Below are 18,021 nucleotides of genomic sequence, written 5' to 3'. Positions count from 1 at the left end.
TTCCCTGTCAAAAAAATGAGCACAACACTCATATATGTTTGTTAAAATGAGAATATTCTAAATATGGATTGATGTGCACAATTAAACAGGGAGGAAACAAACATTACAAAGTGATAGAGAAAGGGAGAACAAGGGGGGGGGGGGGAGAAAGAGGAGAAAAAGAGTGGTGTTCAGAAAGAGTTTTAGTAAGTTAGAAGAAAATAATACATCACTTAAGAAATGAAAGTATAAAAAAAAACTTTCATCTAAAATCACATCCATGGATGCAAACTTACAACACACAAGTCTATGAGGTGTTTTAAAACATGTTTTTTTTTGTAAAAAAAAAAAACGGTGTTTTAAAATGTGTTTTAAAACATGTTTTAAAACACACCGTTTAAAACGTGCCAACCCTGTTCCTGGGCTAAATGAAGCCAAAAGTTGCGATACGATAGAGGATTCACACGACTGGGCAACACAGTTGCTTGTTAATGGAACCGGAGCAATCAACCAACTATGATGTTGATAGGTACCATAAGAAATATGTTGGCCTGTTTTTACCTTTTTATTAAAAAAAAATATTTCCCCCAATGATGCTGCTGGAAGGGGCAGATCAAAGGGGGTGGGGCAATGGCGGAAGAAAATTGTCACAAACTGCTGTGTACAACCGTACCAACTCGGCTCTAAATAATACATTGTCTTTATTATTCTTTATGTCATTTCTCTAGGAATCTTGCCTAGTTAAAAATCTGCCATCTAGAGGATTTTGAAAGAGATATTGGGTCTGAGAGTCGAAATTTATACTGACATTGGTCCTTATCCAAGCCATGACGTAAAAATCACATTCGGCTGAAGAAACAGTGACCTGTCGAAGGTCAACCATGTCACATTGTGATGCATGTGAGAAAGACGGGGGCAACTCCTTCTCCATCCAAGTCCACAGTTTCCCAGAAGATCCCCAGCTATGCAAGAAATGGATCCATGCAGTGCAGAATGTAATAGAGGGATGGACACCTAAGGAAAGCTCCGTGATCTGCTCCAAACATTTCGAAGACAGTTGCTACAAAGAACCTGACCCAATGTTGGGTAGGATCGGGAGTATGTGCCGAGCACTCAATGATGACGCAGTTCCAACAATCTTTAAGACATCAAGGAACGCAAAGAAAATCGATCTTGGAAAAAGCCACCAGGAAAGCCAGAGATTGAAGTCATCAGAGAGACAAGAACAATCTAGCATGGATTTGCAAGAGGTGAGGTGGAGCATTTATTTCTTTTTAGGTAGTCAGTTTGAATTAATTAGATTGCACAATTTGAATAGTTTTTTACTTATTTTGACTGGCTGCCCGATGAAATTAAAATATTTGCAATATTTTTCTTTTATATCAAATCAATTTTCAAGCACAGAATGGGCTGAAATTTCAGGGCCCCATTTCATAACAGTGAAAATTATGCTTTTTGATTGGCTCTTCCAATGAAAATTGACATGCAGCAATAGTTGCTATCATAACTTTTTTTGTGTGAAATTGGGCCGAGGACTTCATACTTGGCTGGTTTATAGCTCTCTGATGTCCAATCACTAAATTCATAAGATAGCCTGGTCTTAGTGCTAAAAATGCCCCTTTTTATACAAAAATCAAAACATTACTGAGAGGGGGCACTATATATCACAATTCACATTTTCTCAATGAATCAATAGCTTACAAAATATTGGGGGAATGCTACTGCAATATTGTCAACCTACATGTAGAATGTTAGATGATACTTAAGTATAATGCACTTTACCTAAGCTTTCAAAATGCTTTAAGCAATTTACTTATCAGCTGATTTTCTATTTGTTTTCTTTTCACACTAGGCCTGTGACAGAGAAATGGATACGAGTAAAACAAAACAAGGTTAGTGAACTCAGCTTTTGATATAGATCAACTAACTTTAAATTGCATTATTTAGGACAAGATTCGTAATTGACTGTATTGGAATAAATGGGGGTTTCTTTGGGCTTTGTTTGGAGTCTGTGCCCTATGAAGCTGAGTGCCAAACGACACTGAGCATAGATACATGTATATAGATACACAGGTTTTATTTTAATCATTCTGAAATGAACATTATGGCTAAACATCGCTAGCGAAGATTGGGTAGACACAGGATCTCTGATGACTGTAAAGTCCAATTCTTGAGAGACATACTCTCCCTGCATCTAGGGCATGTATGGGCTTGATCAAGAGGCGAAGCATCATGATAACATGAATGAAATTAAACATAAAAAGCATCACAAAACATGAATTCATGTAACACTGGATATCATAAGGTGAACTTCACACTGGGTTGAATTTGAATTGAAAGAAAATAATTCCATTGAGCACAATATCCAGCTGTCAGTTGACACAATCCATCAGGTGTTGCTAGGCCAGGCAAGATATGACAATTGTAACCAAAATCCATGGACTTTCCTGAAAGGATTCGTTGAATTTAGGACACCAATACACAGTTTGTGACTTGACTCAATAATTTTCATACAGAGTCCTTAAACTTATACAAAGCATAAAGTATCAAAAGAATGAGATAAAATGTCTTCAAATATCATTTTTAATAAATTTGTATATTAGATAGCATTTAAGTATTACTTATTTTAGCATTGATTTCAGTAAAAACAAGAAGAAAAATATGGATTTCAAGAGGCATATTAGTGTACATAAATGTTTCAGCACTTTGAATCAAATGGATTATTTATCACTAGAAATAGTGAAGGGTTTAATAATGCATCATCCTATTATTTACAGTGGAGGAACTTGGACTATCTACAAACCCACACCATCGCACAAACGGTGAGATGGATGTGGATGTGGTTGGACCAACAGATGATGACGTACAAGCGGAAAAACATAATACGACAGTTCAGAAGAGCTATAAGAACCAACCTGTGGTGCCTGTGATGCTCAAGAGGCATGTGGAGAAAAGGAATCCAGTTTTCTTTGAAGGTATGTGCACAGTGGATTGTTGTGGCCCAGTGGATTAGTCTTTGGACTCTGAATTAGAGGGTCATGGGATCAAATCCCAGTCATGACATAATTTCCTCTAATGATAGGGTTCTTGATAGAGATACAATACTTATAGAAGACCATGAGGTTTATTTCTTTTCCCTTTCCCCAATGGAACACAATGCAGATGACAATGTGAGGTTAAAGCCTATCTTTTCTAAAGGTAAATCATCTCAAAGTGCATGTCACTATTTCAGTTCATTACTACAGTAGATTATATTAATGTGCAGTATGTGCTTGAAAACACCAATGGTGTCAAGGATATAAACTAGAAATTATATTTCATTGGATAAATTTACCAATTTTACTTAAAAATTTATTTCAGTCAGGTGCCAGATCCAATGAAATACATGTATATGAGTATTATGTCTTGTTTATAATTTATATGAAACCCTTCTCGAGCACAGAAGAGCACAAAATTGTCATTAGTTTTCTAATAGTCATTTTTTGTCTCGCCCACCAGAGGTGAAGGCGAGACTTAGGGATTATGTCGTCCGTCCGTCACAAACCTTATGACACATAACTCTGCAACCGTAAGTCACTTTTCAACCAAACTTAGATGGTAGATGCACTGAGGGGACCTGCATGTTATGCTGCAGTCAGAGGTCCCATGGTAAGGTCAAAGGTGCAAGGTTCTTATGACAAATGTTATTCCATCCCAGTTATTTCACAATGAACTTTTGATACAATTCTGTTGCGTGCCCTTGCAAATCGCAATATTTCTGGTCATTTTCACAAGTGGGCAGGACACAACATCGCAAATGCCTTGTTTGACAGATGTTTCCTTTTAATTAGTTCTCATTGATAATTTTATTATTCTTTTTGCAGGTGATCTTAATCTTCCCCTAAAGAAAGTGTTTGAGCAGATCACAAGTATAGAAGAATCGAGAGCTAATAAGGTATTGATAGACGAAGGCAGAAGAAAGGGAGAATATAGATGGTGGTCTAGTTCATCACAAGGTTAGATATATACATTATATTGTCTCTAAAGATGAAGGGGGTTGTTCGAAATCCGATTGGGCCATGGATTGGACGAGATGCGACTTTTGTAAAAGTAGCAGGTTGATGATAGTTCTGATCTTTATGTTGAAAATACCATTTATTTGATTCACATTGGAGATTTAGGGGCAGTCACACAAGAGTGTCCTTTGCTCACAGTATGGACGATGTTCTACCGTTCAGTATTTAGTAATTTCTTCAAATTACCCACGCCTGGTGTTTTTAAAACATTCACCCAATCAGAACTCTAGATTTTATGCTTCTCAGAAATTTCAGAAATCTCGTCGTGTATCTTGATAGAAAAAGCTGGCTGCTGACCCATCTAAAAGGTGCCACATGTTGAGAGTGACATTGAAAGAAAGTACAGAGTTTCTGATGATATGTAAATAGTATTTGTGCCCAAAACAAAGCAATTTGCAAGAGAAAACAAAGGAAGGAAATCCTGTTTGAGGCAGTAGTTGTAGCAAACAATTATTTCATGAAAAAGTCTTTTAAATCAAGGTTAATTGTCAAAATATTATCATACATCTAGATCGGGCACATTATTGTAAACCTATTTTTGTAAAATCATGAAATACTTAGCTCAAAATTGACAATGCTGATTATCATTAGCACAGAAAAGCATATGTGGGACAGTGTATTAATAATCCTTCGAAAAATACCCGACATTTAATAGAATTCCGTGCTTATTTTGCTAATGTGATCTACAATACATAGCATTTATAGTGATTTCGACTTACAAATGCTCATTAAAGGAGAATGAAACCCTTGAAACCAGCTGAATCCATATCAAAGAGAAAAATCAAAGGATTACATTGTTGAAAGTTTGAGGAAGATTGAATGAATAATAAGAAAGTTATGAGCATTTGAATATTGAGATCACTAGTGCCATGTAGATCCTCCCATCGGCAATGCGACCAAGATCTGTGATATCACACACGTACAACTCCCTCATTACTTTAGTACTTATTTCACTTATATTCTCACTTTTATAGAGTCTATCACAAGGTGAGGTGTTCTCTTTATGAGATGACAAGTACAGAGGTTTCACAACATTATATCATTGATGAATCGTTTGTCATATGATTAGAATGAGCAAAAAGAAATGTTTTGGGGTATATTTTCAGTGTCCAAATGGGAGAGTTGTACGTGTGTGACATCACAGATCTTGGTCGCATTGCCAATGGGAGGATCTCCATAGCATTAGTGATCTCGACATTCAAATGCTCATAACTCTTTTATTGCTAGTCCTATTTTACACAAACTTTTGTAGATCTTATTTTTTTATTTTTCTGCTTTCACAAAAGCTAACTTGCTCCAAGAGTTTCATTCTCCTTTAACTTTCTTATTGTTTGTCCTATTCTCAAATTATGATTGATCCTATTTTGTTATCTTGCTGTGTTCATACAAGATATAAGTTAACTTGTTGCAAGGATTTCAATCTCCTTTTTAAAAGGGATGAATCAAATTGGTCCAATTTACAAGTATTTGCTTCTGACAATATGATAGGTATATCTAATTGCTTTCTAGACCTGTGTAAATCAACAATACGACTTTTAACGGTCCAAAAGCTGTTACTGTGATTTGTTTTACAGCACATTTTGCAAAAGATCAGTTGTCATATTCATAAGAATAACTAATATGCCCGGAAAAAGGCCCAGGATATTAACATTGAATTTCAATACACTTAAAGATTTTGTTTTTACCATTATTTGTTCATTCAATAATCAGTTTCTTCTTTTGTTATAATTTTTTACTTGTAGATTTCAGAACAAAGTTTGATACTTACATGCATCGGCTTGAGAGGAAAGGAAGCAATATCCCTGTGACCTTTGACCCTATGACACCATCAACGCTAAGCATTCTGGGTGATAGTGAGGAGACCATCCGATTGAAGCAGAACTTGTCTGTTCCTTGTCTTGGTTAGTTTATAATGGTGAATTATCTGGTTCTGGTTCTGGGCAGTGATAAAAATGCCAAAGAAACAGTGAAAAAAGCAATGGTGACTAATAAATTAACGGTTATTTTACCTTACTTCTGAAAGGCCTTATCACATTGTTTGCATATTTATGGGTGACTATTTTTGCTACCTGCAGGCTGGACTGTCCCACAGGTTGCCTGAAGTTCATTCGCATTGACACTACATGTATCTTGCACGAAGTTGCCCTGAAGAGCACATGCAAGTCTGATGTGCCCACAGAAATGTTTTTAACATGCTCAAAACTTGTTGCGGGTGAGTTGTTGGTGATTGCCCACAACTCATCTGCAAGGCTTGCATGGAACGATGTGACAGGTCCTAAAGTAACCAAATGAACTATAGCTTAAGGGTCCTCTTCAAAGAAGCTGGTAAGGAGGATAGACGCCTCACCAAAGGGCACTAGTGTGCTGGCCTGGCTGTTGGGTCGCCATGGTTACAAGACCACTGCTTTACCAACTGAGCTATCGTACCTCTGTTACTAACTTTCTAATAATGGACAACATTGAAAACACAATACTCTCATTTGGTTTATGCTGAGCACCTAGGGAGATGATGGAATGGCCTATTTTAATGGAAACTCTAGATGTGGGAAATGAAAAATACTGTCCCTGTGAGAATAGAAGAGTTTTACTTGTTATATTTCAAAGAATGCCTTTGTAAATCTGTCCATGGGAAAGTAGTGGTCTTAAGATATCCTCATTCATTCTGATTTAATTCAATTTGGATTCATGTGATACAGTATTTTTCTTTCAAAATTTGTTTCGATGTGGATTCAGGATTACCATATTTTAGTTAAATTGGTAAGATGAAATGTTAGAATTTGTCGAAGTATCTGTGAATTGGCCATTCCTTTTGATTTTGTTCACCCTAGGGCTTCATGATTTGACAATGATATTGAGGCAAAACAACACTGAAATTTCATTGAATAGACTGTTATTCAAGGGACAAGAATGGGGTACCAGAAATATTTAGCAAGTTCGGGAATATTGCACAAATTGTAGTTTGAGTGTAATATTGGTCCGAACAGGGGAATACTTTTTGTATCCCATAGAGAAAAGCCATCCAATATTATTCCTTGATAGCCAATCACTAGACCAAGCGATACAGCATGATATTGCACAGCATGGTATTTTATATACTCGTATAGAATATGTCAGATTTTAGCGCATCATGCAGTATGTCAAATATTTATGTGTACAATGCACCGCTATAAGACATTAAATTGAAAATGGTATGCAGTATCATGCAGCTCTACATGTAATTCACATATAACTGTCTTTACTTTTTGCAGGAGAGCTATTCTGCACCGAAAGTCCGCTGTGTCCATATTGTGGTTCTGTATTGGTGAATATGACAAGGGTTGTTAGGCACACGTGCAAGTTCAAGAGAATAGCCAGAGAGGCCTTTGTTAAGAGCAATGTCCCTGACGTTGTCTTAGTTAAGGACACCAAATGGACAAAACTACAGAAGACTGCCTTTGGCAAACCTAAGAAGAAGACAGTGATAGACAAACTGCCAGTGACCACAGGCCTTACAGGACTTGTGGGTAAGGATTGTCTGAAAATAATGCCTTTTATTGATTTTTTATTGTTTAATGTGAGATCTTAAAGGGGTACATGTACTTCAGTCAAAAATTGATCAGAGATTAATGATAAGTGGAAAAGAAAGCAATGATTTTTTTACAGGTTCAAGGTTAATAATAACAAAGCAACTGTGCCAAACTTTGCATGCCCATTCTTTTCAACATAAGCTGCAAGATAGTATAAATAAAATTAAAAATTATTATGTATAAGTCAAATTTATTTGTGAAAAGATTTGTTTGCATGATATACACCCAATTTGATTTGAGATTTTTGCTTTTTCAGATGTCTTTATTATCTTATGTTTAGTAGACTTGTTAAGAGGTTGAACGCTGCATTTTTTAGTACAAATGTCCCACTTGGCACAAATGTTCCTTGAGTCAAAAGAAAAAGATTCATCCAAAGAGACACGCTGTATCTATGCAAATAAGCAAGTAATTTGCATAAATTTGCATATTATGTCGATATAGTAAAAACAAGTATTTCAGAATATATTTTTAACCAGAATTGCCCTAAAATTGGAAATAAAGACTTAGGGTAAGAAAGGGAAGAAAATTGTTATAAAATATTTGGGATATCCTTGTTAATTATTACCTAATTTACATAAATTATGCAAATCATAATTTAAAACAAAGTATTTTTTCATGAATCCTGAACTGTTTTGTAAATAACAGCAATTAATGCACAAGATCAACATTCTACATGAAAGAGAATATATTAGCGAAAACATCGATATGCTTCATGACAGTATTAGTGTCTTAATTTGCTTAGAAAGAGGGCAAATATGTCAAAATGTATGACGTGATATTGCGCTAAAACGAGACCAAAACAATCTCTCTGTCACAGTCACACTCACGAATCGGACAATAAAGCGATCAATGGTATGTCATTCGAGATAACTCAATCTCAACACAATAGCTTCCATCGGCTTCTCGTATCGCTTTTGTTGGTGTGTCTGCCACACGGTAATCTATGATACATACGGACAAAATGCATTTCGGTATCGGTAAAACACTATTAATTTTGTTTTATTTGTTTCTATTTTGGTTCTCTTGGAAAATTTACAGGAGACATTGCTTTGCAGGTTACTGCTTTAATGAAACTCTGGCACATGAATCATGACGAATGTATCCTACCTCAATCCATATTTTAACTTTATTAAAATATATATCTTTTTGGAGACCCCGAGGTGGCAAAACTGCATCCCCCTGCATTCCCGCCACTTTACAAAACCAGTTTGACTTGTATAATCGACTTGGAAAAGACAGATGTATGAGACATCAGTCAACATGTTTCCTGAAGAAAGTTTTTTTTATTTATTTAAGCCTACGTCCATGGGAGCCCTCCGAATTTACCCCATCCCCTCTCCGTATTTCGACTTTAAATAAAGAAAATATCGTGTTTTAAAGGCAAATTGCGTTTTTTGGTATAATAAAGCAACTTTTATATCTATAATTTTATATTTACATTCATCATTATTGATATTATTATAATTATTATTAATATTATTATTATTATTATTATTACTGTTATTATTATTATTATTATTATTATTGTTCTGCCATTTGTAATAGTGCTCTAGCACAGTAAAGGCTATAACCCAACAGGAGCATGCCTAGGATACCCTCTCCCTTTTTGGTTTTATGTATTCAAAAATAGTTTATTGTCTTTAGAACTCTTAAAAGATTACTTTTGTTTGTATTGATATCTTGGAATAGATTGAGGAGAAAATAATCTACAACTGACATGTAGAGGAGCTGTGGTACATTGAAGAACAGCCACACAGCCCTTTATTGATTCCACTCTATGTTAAATTTAAATAATTTTAGAGCCCAATCGGAAGAAAGATGCATTTCTACTACACAAAGTAAAGACTCTTTGCATTCTCCTCTTGAAAAAAAAACACAACAACATAGAAGGCATTGTTTTATATCTCATAAAATAAGTTCGTGTACGTGACGGTGGCCTGTCGAAGTTGCCCAACCGTTTATTTTGTTTCAACAATATATATTTAGAATATCGTCTAAATGAAACCCTCATCTGGAAAAGGGCACTTATTAAAGGCAGCATCTACATTGTGCTGCACTCGACCCAGGTGAGGTAAATGGGTACCGGCAGGAAGTAATTCCTCAAAAAGCTGTGTGCACCGAATAGGTAGCCTAGCTTAGCCGGGTAATAATAGCAGGGCCCGCTGGGAGAACAGTTTTCGGAACTGAAGTGGCTACCCTGGGTAAATATACCTATATTATTATTATTATTATTTTGATATTATTACTTACTTTTCATAAACATCCCTTTCATTTCTAGTTTGTTTTAAAATGTTCAGTCTGTTAATGTACTGATGGCGTCCCTTTTCCTTTGGAACAAGTGTGTGATTCTGGAAAAACACATTTTAAATATTTGATGAATTTCACATATATATATATATATATATGTAGATGCTGCCTTTAATATGTGCCCTTTTACAGATGAGGGCTTCATTTAGACGATATTCTAAATATATATTGTCAAAACAAAATAAAGGGTTGGGCAACTTCGACAGGCCACCGTCATGTACACGAACTTATTTTATGCGATATAAAACAATGCCTTCTATGTTTTTTTTTCAAGAGGAGAAAGTAAAGAGGCTTTACTGTGTGTAGTAGAAATGTATCTTTCTTCCGAATGGACTCTAAAAATATTTAAATTTAACATAGAGTGGAATCAATAAAGGGGTATTTTAGAGCTTACGTGTGGCTTTTATTCAATGTACCACAGCTCTTCTACATGTCAATTGTAGAATATTTTCACCTCAATCTATTCCAAGATATGAGTTCTAAAGATAAAGACAATAAACTATTTTTGAATACATAAAACCATAAGGGGAAAGGGTATCCTATATAGGCATGCTCCTGTTGGGTTATAGCCTTTTCTGTGCTAGAGCATTATTACAAACTGCAAAACAACAACAATGATAATAATAATAACAATAATAATAATAATAATATTAATGATAATAATAATATTAATATAGATAAATATGAAATATAGATATAAAAGTTGCTTTATCATACCAAAAACGCAATTTGCCTTGCCGGTGGCTTTAAAACACGATTTTTTTTATTATTTAGTGTCGAAATACAGAGAGGGGATGGGGTAAATTCGGAGAGCTCCCATGGACGTAGGCTTAAATAATAAAAAAAAAATCTTCTGGAAACATGTTAACTGATGTCTCATACATCTGTCTTTTCCAAGTCGATAATACAAGTCAAACTGGTTTTGTAAAGTAGCGGGAATGCCGCGGGGAATGCAGTTTTGCCACTTCGGGGTCTCCAAAAGATATATATTTTAACAAAGTTAAAATATGGATTGAGGTGGGGTACATTCGTCATGATTCATGTGCCAGAGCTTCATTAAAGCAGTAACCTGCAAAGCAATGTCTCCTGTAAATTTTCCAAGAGAAACAAATTAGAAACAAATAAAACAAAATTAATAGTGTTTTACCGATACCGAAATGCATTTTGCCCGTATATACCATAGATTACGGTGTGGCAGACACACCAACAAAAGCGATACGAGAAGCCGATGGAAGCTATTGTGTTGAGATTGTGTTATCTCGAATGACATACCATTGATCGCTTTATTGTCCGATTCGTGAGTGTGACTGTGACATAGAGGTTGTTTTGGTCTCGTTTTAGCGCAATATCACGTCATACATTTTGACATATTTGCCCTCTTTCTAAGCAAATTAAGACACTAATACTGTCATGAAGCATATCGATGTTTTCGCTAATATATTCTCTTTCATGTAGAATGTTGATCTTGTGCATTAATTGCTGTTATTTACAAAACAGTTCAGGATTCATGAAAAAATACTTTGTTTTAAATTATAATTTGCATAATTTATGTAAATTAGGTAATAATAAACAAGGATATCCCAATTATTCTATGACAATTTTCTTCCCTTTCTTTCCCTAAGTCTTTATTTCCAATTTTAGGGCAGTTCTGGTTAAAAATATATTCTGAAATACTTGTTTTTACTATATCGACATAATATGCAAATTTATGCAAATTACTTGCTTATTTGCATAGATACAGCGTGTCTCTTTGGATGAATCTTTTTCTTTTGACTCAAGGAACATTTGTGCCAAGTGGGACATTTGTACTAAAAAATGCAGCGTTCACCCCTTTTTTTGCAGTTAACAAGTCTACTAGTTTTCAGAAAGAAAAATTACCATACCAAAGACAAATTTTTCCTTATGCTTTAAATAAATAAATAAAATCACTTTTTCTCATTTGGGCAACCAAATTTATCTCTAAATTAATTAAGAAATCCAAAGAGAATAATAAACCCACCCTTTTTATAAACTCAATCTTTCATTGACATTGTACACAAAGCACAAAATAAGCCAATTTTGACCTGACATATTCTCATAAGTCATGTGGCATCGCAATGCTATACTTGTCTGTTTCATTAAGTTAGTCTGAAAAGTCTTGTACCTTTGCTCTGTAACTGTAGTTTCATTCTTTGAAAACAGCATGAATCATGAGGTAGGATAGAGGGCTTGTTGCCAGCATCACCACCACCCCACCCCCCCCCCCATTCTAGGGTTAAAATTTTGCCCTACAGTAGAAGTAAATCATCAGCAAAATAGCAAGGTATGACAGGACAAATGTTTCAGAAGATAATGTAGAGTTTGTGATTCTGACAAGAGGCCATTTTGTGTTGAACAGCCTAGGTGCGTAAAATTTCAACCTCCACTGGACATGTGTTTGAGGAGTCATAGAAGTGTTCATCCAGGAAAGTGATTCACAGTGAACAACTTGCTGTTTTGTAGCAATTTTCTCTCCTCTTTTATAGCTGCTTTGTGACCCTTTTGAAAAATGGCGAATTTTATCCATTTTGGGCATCTTTTCTCACTGTGTTTGATGGTTTAGAATTAAAAAATAAAGAGTTTATGAATCTAATAGAAATAGATTCAGAAGAGGGTTCTATCCATCAAGGAATACACAGAGCCCAAGGATCTGTGAATTCAAATTGATTATCTTCTTGGTCTGTTTTCTCCTCAGATGTCTTGGACATATTCCAAGAAAATAAGAACAGATTATTTGATGGGCTTAGCATAACAGAAAAAGAGGAACCAAAGGCCACAGTCAAGAGGAGAAAGAACTATAACGTGTGGAAAAAGTTGCGGATGAAACACAAAGCAAACCCTCCACCTCCGTCTCCGTCGCCGTCGAAGAAAGGATCCCCGGTGAAGAATGAGAAGATGAGGAAGAAGAAGAAGAAGAAAAAGAAGAAGAAGGAAAAGAAGGAGGGAAACTTGACAAGCCAGTCAACTGTCCTGGGGGAATCAATAGCAGATACGAGGAAAGAAGAAGATAAGAATAGATTTACAATAAACTCCATTCAACTCATAGATGGGTCTAATTCTGATCTGCTTTTTGCTGACCTTCAAAATCTTGGCCTTGTGATGGCGGAGTCGGGCAACCTTGGAAGCAAGTCCTCCAAGGATCACTCAGACAACCAAACAATGGGTAGGCCATTCTCATTGTAGGTTTTTATGTCATTTTAGTGTTATGTGCATTACTTAAACACAATACAAGCAATGAGAACAAATTGGTTGAGTTTGATAAAAAAAAAATAGAAAAATAAGGAGGGTGGGTGCAATATGGCATCCTATTTCAAACTCTTTAATTGTTATCTTGTTATCTCTTTATTTTCTTTGTTTTTTTCTTTTTTTCCCATGATATTTCTTGACTATCTTGTTAGAGGTTATTGACCCTGTGCTCAAAGATTTGAATTGAATTTGGTTTATTATTGATTTCTCTATTCATGTTCACAGCTAATGACGTCGCTCCCAATCCCGTGTACCCGGTAAGCATTATGCCCTCATCTCTGCTTCTGACAAACATGAACTCTGCCAGCAGCCCTGAGAACAACGAGCCTGTGGACTCCAAGGAAAATGTGTTCAGAGATGCTTCGAGGATGGGTGCGTTTCCTGATCAAGCGTTGACAATCCCGGTGAAGTGCGAGAAGGACGCTGTCAAGTGTCCCAAGTGTGACTTTTGGTGTGACAGTGAGAAGGAGCTTGAATGGCATCAGTGCTTGGACTCCCAATGTGCTCCACCGGGAGGGCTTGATGTAGGAGGAGGCGGCGGTGGTGGTGGTATCACGTTAAGTGATGGTACGTTCATAAAGGCGGAGCCCATGGATTACAGGTGACGTCATGAGGAGAAGACAGCGCTGAAAGAAGCTACTTTATCCTGCCTTCTCTCTGTGACTGCATAGGACCAGTGAAATTATCAAAGATGATCACAGGAGGTAGACCAAGTGGTGTTAACGAAAGGTTATGGGCCTCGAGTCACTCTATAAACCCAGTTTTATTGGATATATATTGCATGACCACATTGGTCAGATTATACAAGGGCACAACGCAAATATGTGGCAATCGATGGTGTTTAACGTTGGATACCGTATAAGCTTTGGCACTTTAGCAGGATTAGAAATCCTCATAGACGTCAGGTCACGGGGTCGTTGACTGTTTTTGATGGCATAGAATCACTGATCCTACACCTCATACCGTTGCTGTAGACATTAATGGAGTCCAGGATGAAACGGGAGTCTCTGTTGAAGACCCAGTCCTTTCTTTCTTACTTTCCTATTCTCCCTTTCTATGGGGACCGGGTGGGCGTTTCATAAACCTGCTTGTAAAGTTACGCACAACTTTACGAACGACTGGAACATGTTCTTATGTCCTAAATGAATGACATGGGGATGTATCATCTAGCACAAGAAGGGGTCACCAGTCGTGCGTAAAGTCATTTGTATCTTACGAACAGCTTTATGAAACACCCACCAGGACCACAACATTGCCTGCTTCTATCGGTCTCCAGTTTCACACAGAAATGTCTGATTTCTTAAGATGTTCACATTACATTGATGATATATACTGCTAAGAATGTTATCAATCCAATGTTGAATGAATAAAGATTGAAATTGAATTAGCAATCATCAAAATATTTTAAACAATTGATTCCATTGACTACAATGTACAATCCATCGCAGAAATCAAGCATACAATTAATCACTGTGTTACGTGACCCTTGTTGAGAAACGTAGACAATGTGAATTCCAAAATTCAGTTCTTAACAGGATTATCTGCATATGATATGTTCAATAGGGGAGGCAATATTTTCCCACACTTTGAATCAGCAAAGGCCCTTTGAATTCATAATCATGTTTATTCATTAAATTAGCAGTGTTCTGGTCAAGAAGCAATCTAATAGGATATATAAGAAGAATAGATGATTTTTTTTTTGTAATGTACAATCGCATTGGAATTCTTCCCTTGAAATTCAAACTAATTGATGCTTTCTTGTGGACCTTTTTAACCAAAAGATATCCTATTGAGCTGATATTAAAGGAGAGGTCCACCCCAACAAAAAGTTAATTTTAATAGAAAAAGAAAAATCAAGCAAGCAATAATGGTTAAGATTATGTCAAAATCTGATATGAAATAAAGAAATTATAACATTTTTTTGCTCGATTTCACAAGACAGTTATATACCATGTGATTAAAAAAAAGACTCGTCACATACCCCCAATTGAAGGAAGAAATATATCATGAACAAATTTATATGGCTGAAAAGAGTATCTCCTCCCAAATAATTTGACACCATATTTGTGTGGTATATCTTCATGCTTGGATAATCAGTAGGTTTTCTTTGCAGGGATGTAAATTGTGATTTGTGCCAAAGTAAGGCATGACTGCAAAGAATGAATCCAGATTCCAATGATGTCATAATCCTACATGAACATATTTGCAAATACCTTTTTCAATGAAATTTACTTGAGAATTGATACTAAAAGTGTTTTTTAAACAATTATAATGTAAATTATGGATAAGGTGTTTTGAAATGGATTTTAATGCAACCCTTGTAGGATTATGACATCTGGGCCAGGTCTTACAAAGAGTTACGGTGATCTGAACAACCTCAACTATATTGAAATCCATGAATTTCATAATTTTTTCTACAGGAAATTTGCACATTGTCATTTGTAAACAAAGAGAAGCTCACTGAATTTTCAAGAAAACAATGAATATATGAATATACTATGGAAAGCTAGCAATGTGCAGTTTCAAGATGTTACATCAAATCTTGAAAATATTTTGAACAAATGTGCAGTTTTAAGATGTTGACTAGCTTTCCATAGTTGTGTTTGATCGGATCAACCGCAACTCTTTGTAAGACGGGACAAAGGATTCATTCATTGCAGTCATACCTTACTTTGGCGCAAGTCAAAATTTGCATCACTGCATCAGAGTACCTTCTGATCATCCAAGCGTGAAGACATACTGCATAAATATGGTATTAAATTATTTGGGAGAACATACTCTTTCAGGCCGTATATATTAATGCATTCATGACATTTTTCCTAAATGGGGGATTTGTGAGGTGTCAAGTTTTTTTTACTCACACAGTACATACCTTGGACGGTATGCAAGTGAGGTAACTGATGATGTCACCCACTCTATTTCTTTGTTTTTCATTTTACCTGGCATTAAAATTGGTCTTAGCTAGAACCCTGCTTACTTGTATACTGCTTCATCACCGGTTTTGGAAATAATTTGAATTTTTGAATGCTCTATAACTTTCTTAACATATTTGTGTGATATTTTTACTGTTTAGCAAAAGGACAATTTGCTTAAATCTTCCCAACTTGTACTATGTTGCAACACACCAGTAGTCATTTTTTTTCAAGTCTCATGCATCTTTTTGGTGAAAAGTTCGTCAAAATTGGACAACATGGGTTGCATGGTTTTGGCGAATCTTTTAAAAAAGCATATGTCAGTTAAACAAAATTAGATGAATGACAACTTTTTCCTAAATTGCTTCAATACACTATTTATCAAAACTATTTCAGTTATATTTTCTACTCTAGACTTGATCTAAATTGAATTCTGGAATATATTTTATCATAGTAACATAAATATGCACTGTTATGATGAATAACAAAGAGAAAAAATCATATTTGATTGAAAAAAAATGTTTGAAATGCTTTATATTAATTGCAAAATTGTTTGCATGAATAAACCTTATTTGAGATAAATACAGATTTACCATCATAGAAATACAATAATTTAATTTTTATAATTTGATACGAATTACAAAGCAATGTTGCTGCACCCTATACACTTCTTTTTATGTTTGTGTGCAAAGTTTTGTATCAGACATGGCAGGGTCGAGATCATAAAGGGGTGGGGAGGGAATCAAATTGAGCCCACTACAGTAAAAAAAAAACTTGATTTGAAAAAGCTTTTAAGATGGGTGTAAGGGGGAATTCCACTCTGAATAACAGAAAGTTATTAAAAAGAGATTACATTGTAGAAGGTTCAATAAAAATCACTAAAGAATAAAACTTCTGATCATGTTTATGACATGTGAGCAGCTCCGACGAAGATTCTGCTAGAAGATTCTGCTAGGATCGAAAGCTTAGGCCCCTTTTGACTTTCCAATATTAATTGAATAAAGTTATTTTCAAATGGTTCATTATGACTGAATATTACTATCTCATTCAAGCTTGTGTGAGATTATTAAAACCATCCTGATGCCAGGGCACACTTTATATTTAATTTTACTCTTTTCATTTCAAGCTAGTATTTCCAAGTGTGGAGGACCCCATCAAGTGATTATATTTAATTATCAACTGTATATATGTATTATTTCTATACTGAATAAAGAATGAATTTGAAAGCCTACTGAGACACAGCCAAAACCATATTGTAACTAAATAACCATGAATGTGATAATTCATATTTAAATGTAATCAGCTTTCGTATGCAGGCAACAATTTGAAGAATAATTAACCAGTATGATTTTTGCAGGGTATGAAAAATTGCGAATTCATCAGTTAAACTGACTGTTAGATGCTCCTCAATCATTCATTTTATCATGTTGGGATTAGGTACCACGGGTTCAGTTTATGATAAATTGAAATTTATTCTTCTCAAAAAGTGTCATTTATCTGATGGGTCATTCATTGCATGCGACATGCAATCAATTTTGATTCAATTTTAGATCTAGCATCAATCTTAAGTCTTGCATCCTCTGGGTGGCGCTTCCATAGACCAGTGGATATCATGTGTGTGCATGGGGTTTCAAAAAGCACCCTAAACAAGTATAGTAGTGTGAAACTCTACCCTCAACAACTTATCCCATACAATTTTACAATGTTAATAAGTAGAATGATAATGTAACAATTTTAGAATTTGGGTTTAATATAAATTGGGCAGAAATAAGACGGATTGTCCAAATACAGAAATCCCCACCCTGTTTTCCATGCTAGAATAAACATTTCAATCATCAGACAGCCAGAATTTGTCAAATTGGAGAATATGGTATGGTAATTTGGCAACAATTAAGAAAAACACAGTTGAGGGGAAGATCAAAATATATATCTATGTTG

At 35.4% G+C, this 18,021-nt stretch overlaps 1 protein-coding gene across 1 annotated transcript; it reads left to right on the top strand.

Moving 5' to 3' along the window:
- The first annotated feature begins 707 nt into the window (after positions 1-707).
- Positions 708-16,920, top strand: LOC129261122 (uncharacterized). Its single transcript, XM_054899171.2, has 8 exons — positions 708-1,229; positions 1,832-1,871; positions 2,757-2,954; positions 3,843-3,974; positions 5,777-5,935; positions 7,283-7,537; positions 12,621-13,088; positions 13,397-16,920. Exons 1-8 carry the CDS (start codon positions 861-863, stop codon positions 13,774-13,776), a joined length of 2,001 nt encoding a protein of 666 aa, XP_054755146.2. The 5' UTR covers positions 708-860; the 3' UTR covers positions 13,777-16,920.
- The last annotated feature ends 1,101 nt before the right edge of the window (positions 16,921-18,021 follow it).

Source organism: Lytechinus pictus, chromosome 5 (assembly GCF_037042905.1).
Source record: "Lytechinus pictus isolate F3 Inbred chromosome 5, Lp3.0, whole genome shotgun sequence".
In the NCBI taxonomy this organism is placed as follows: Eukaryota; Metazoa; Echinodermata; class Echinoidea; order Temnopleuroida; family Toxopneustidae; genus Lytechinus; species Lytechinus pictus.
Note: the sequence above shows the minus strand (reverse complement) of the source record. Positions and strands in the feature narration are given on the sequence as shown.

Coding starts and splice junctions, on each gene's coding strand:
- LOC129261122 (XM_054899171.2), top strand. CDS start 861: ATGTCACATTGTGATGCATGTGAGAAAGACGGGGGCAACTCCTTCTCC. Junction 3,975..5,776: donor GTGGTCTAGTTCATCACAAG/GTTAGATATATA, acceptor TTTTACTTGTAG/ATTTCAGAACAAAGTTTGAT. Junction 5,936..7,282: donor CTTGTCTGTTCCTTGTCTTG/GTTAGTTTATAA, acceptor TACTTTTTGCAG/GAGAGCTATTCTGCACCGAA.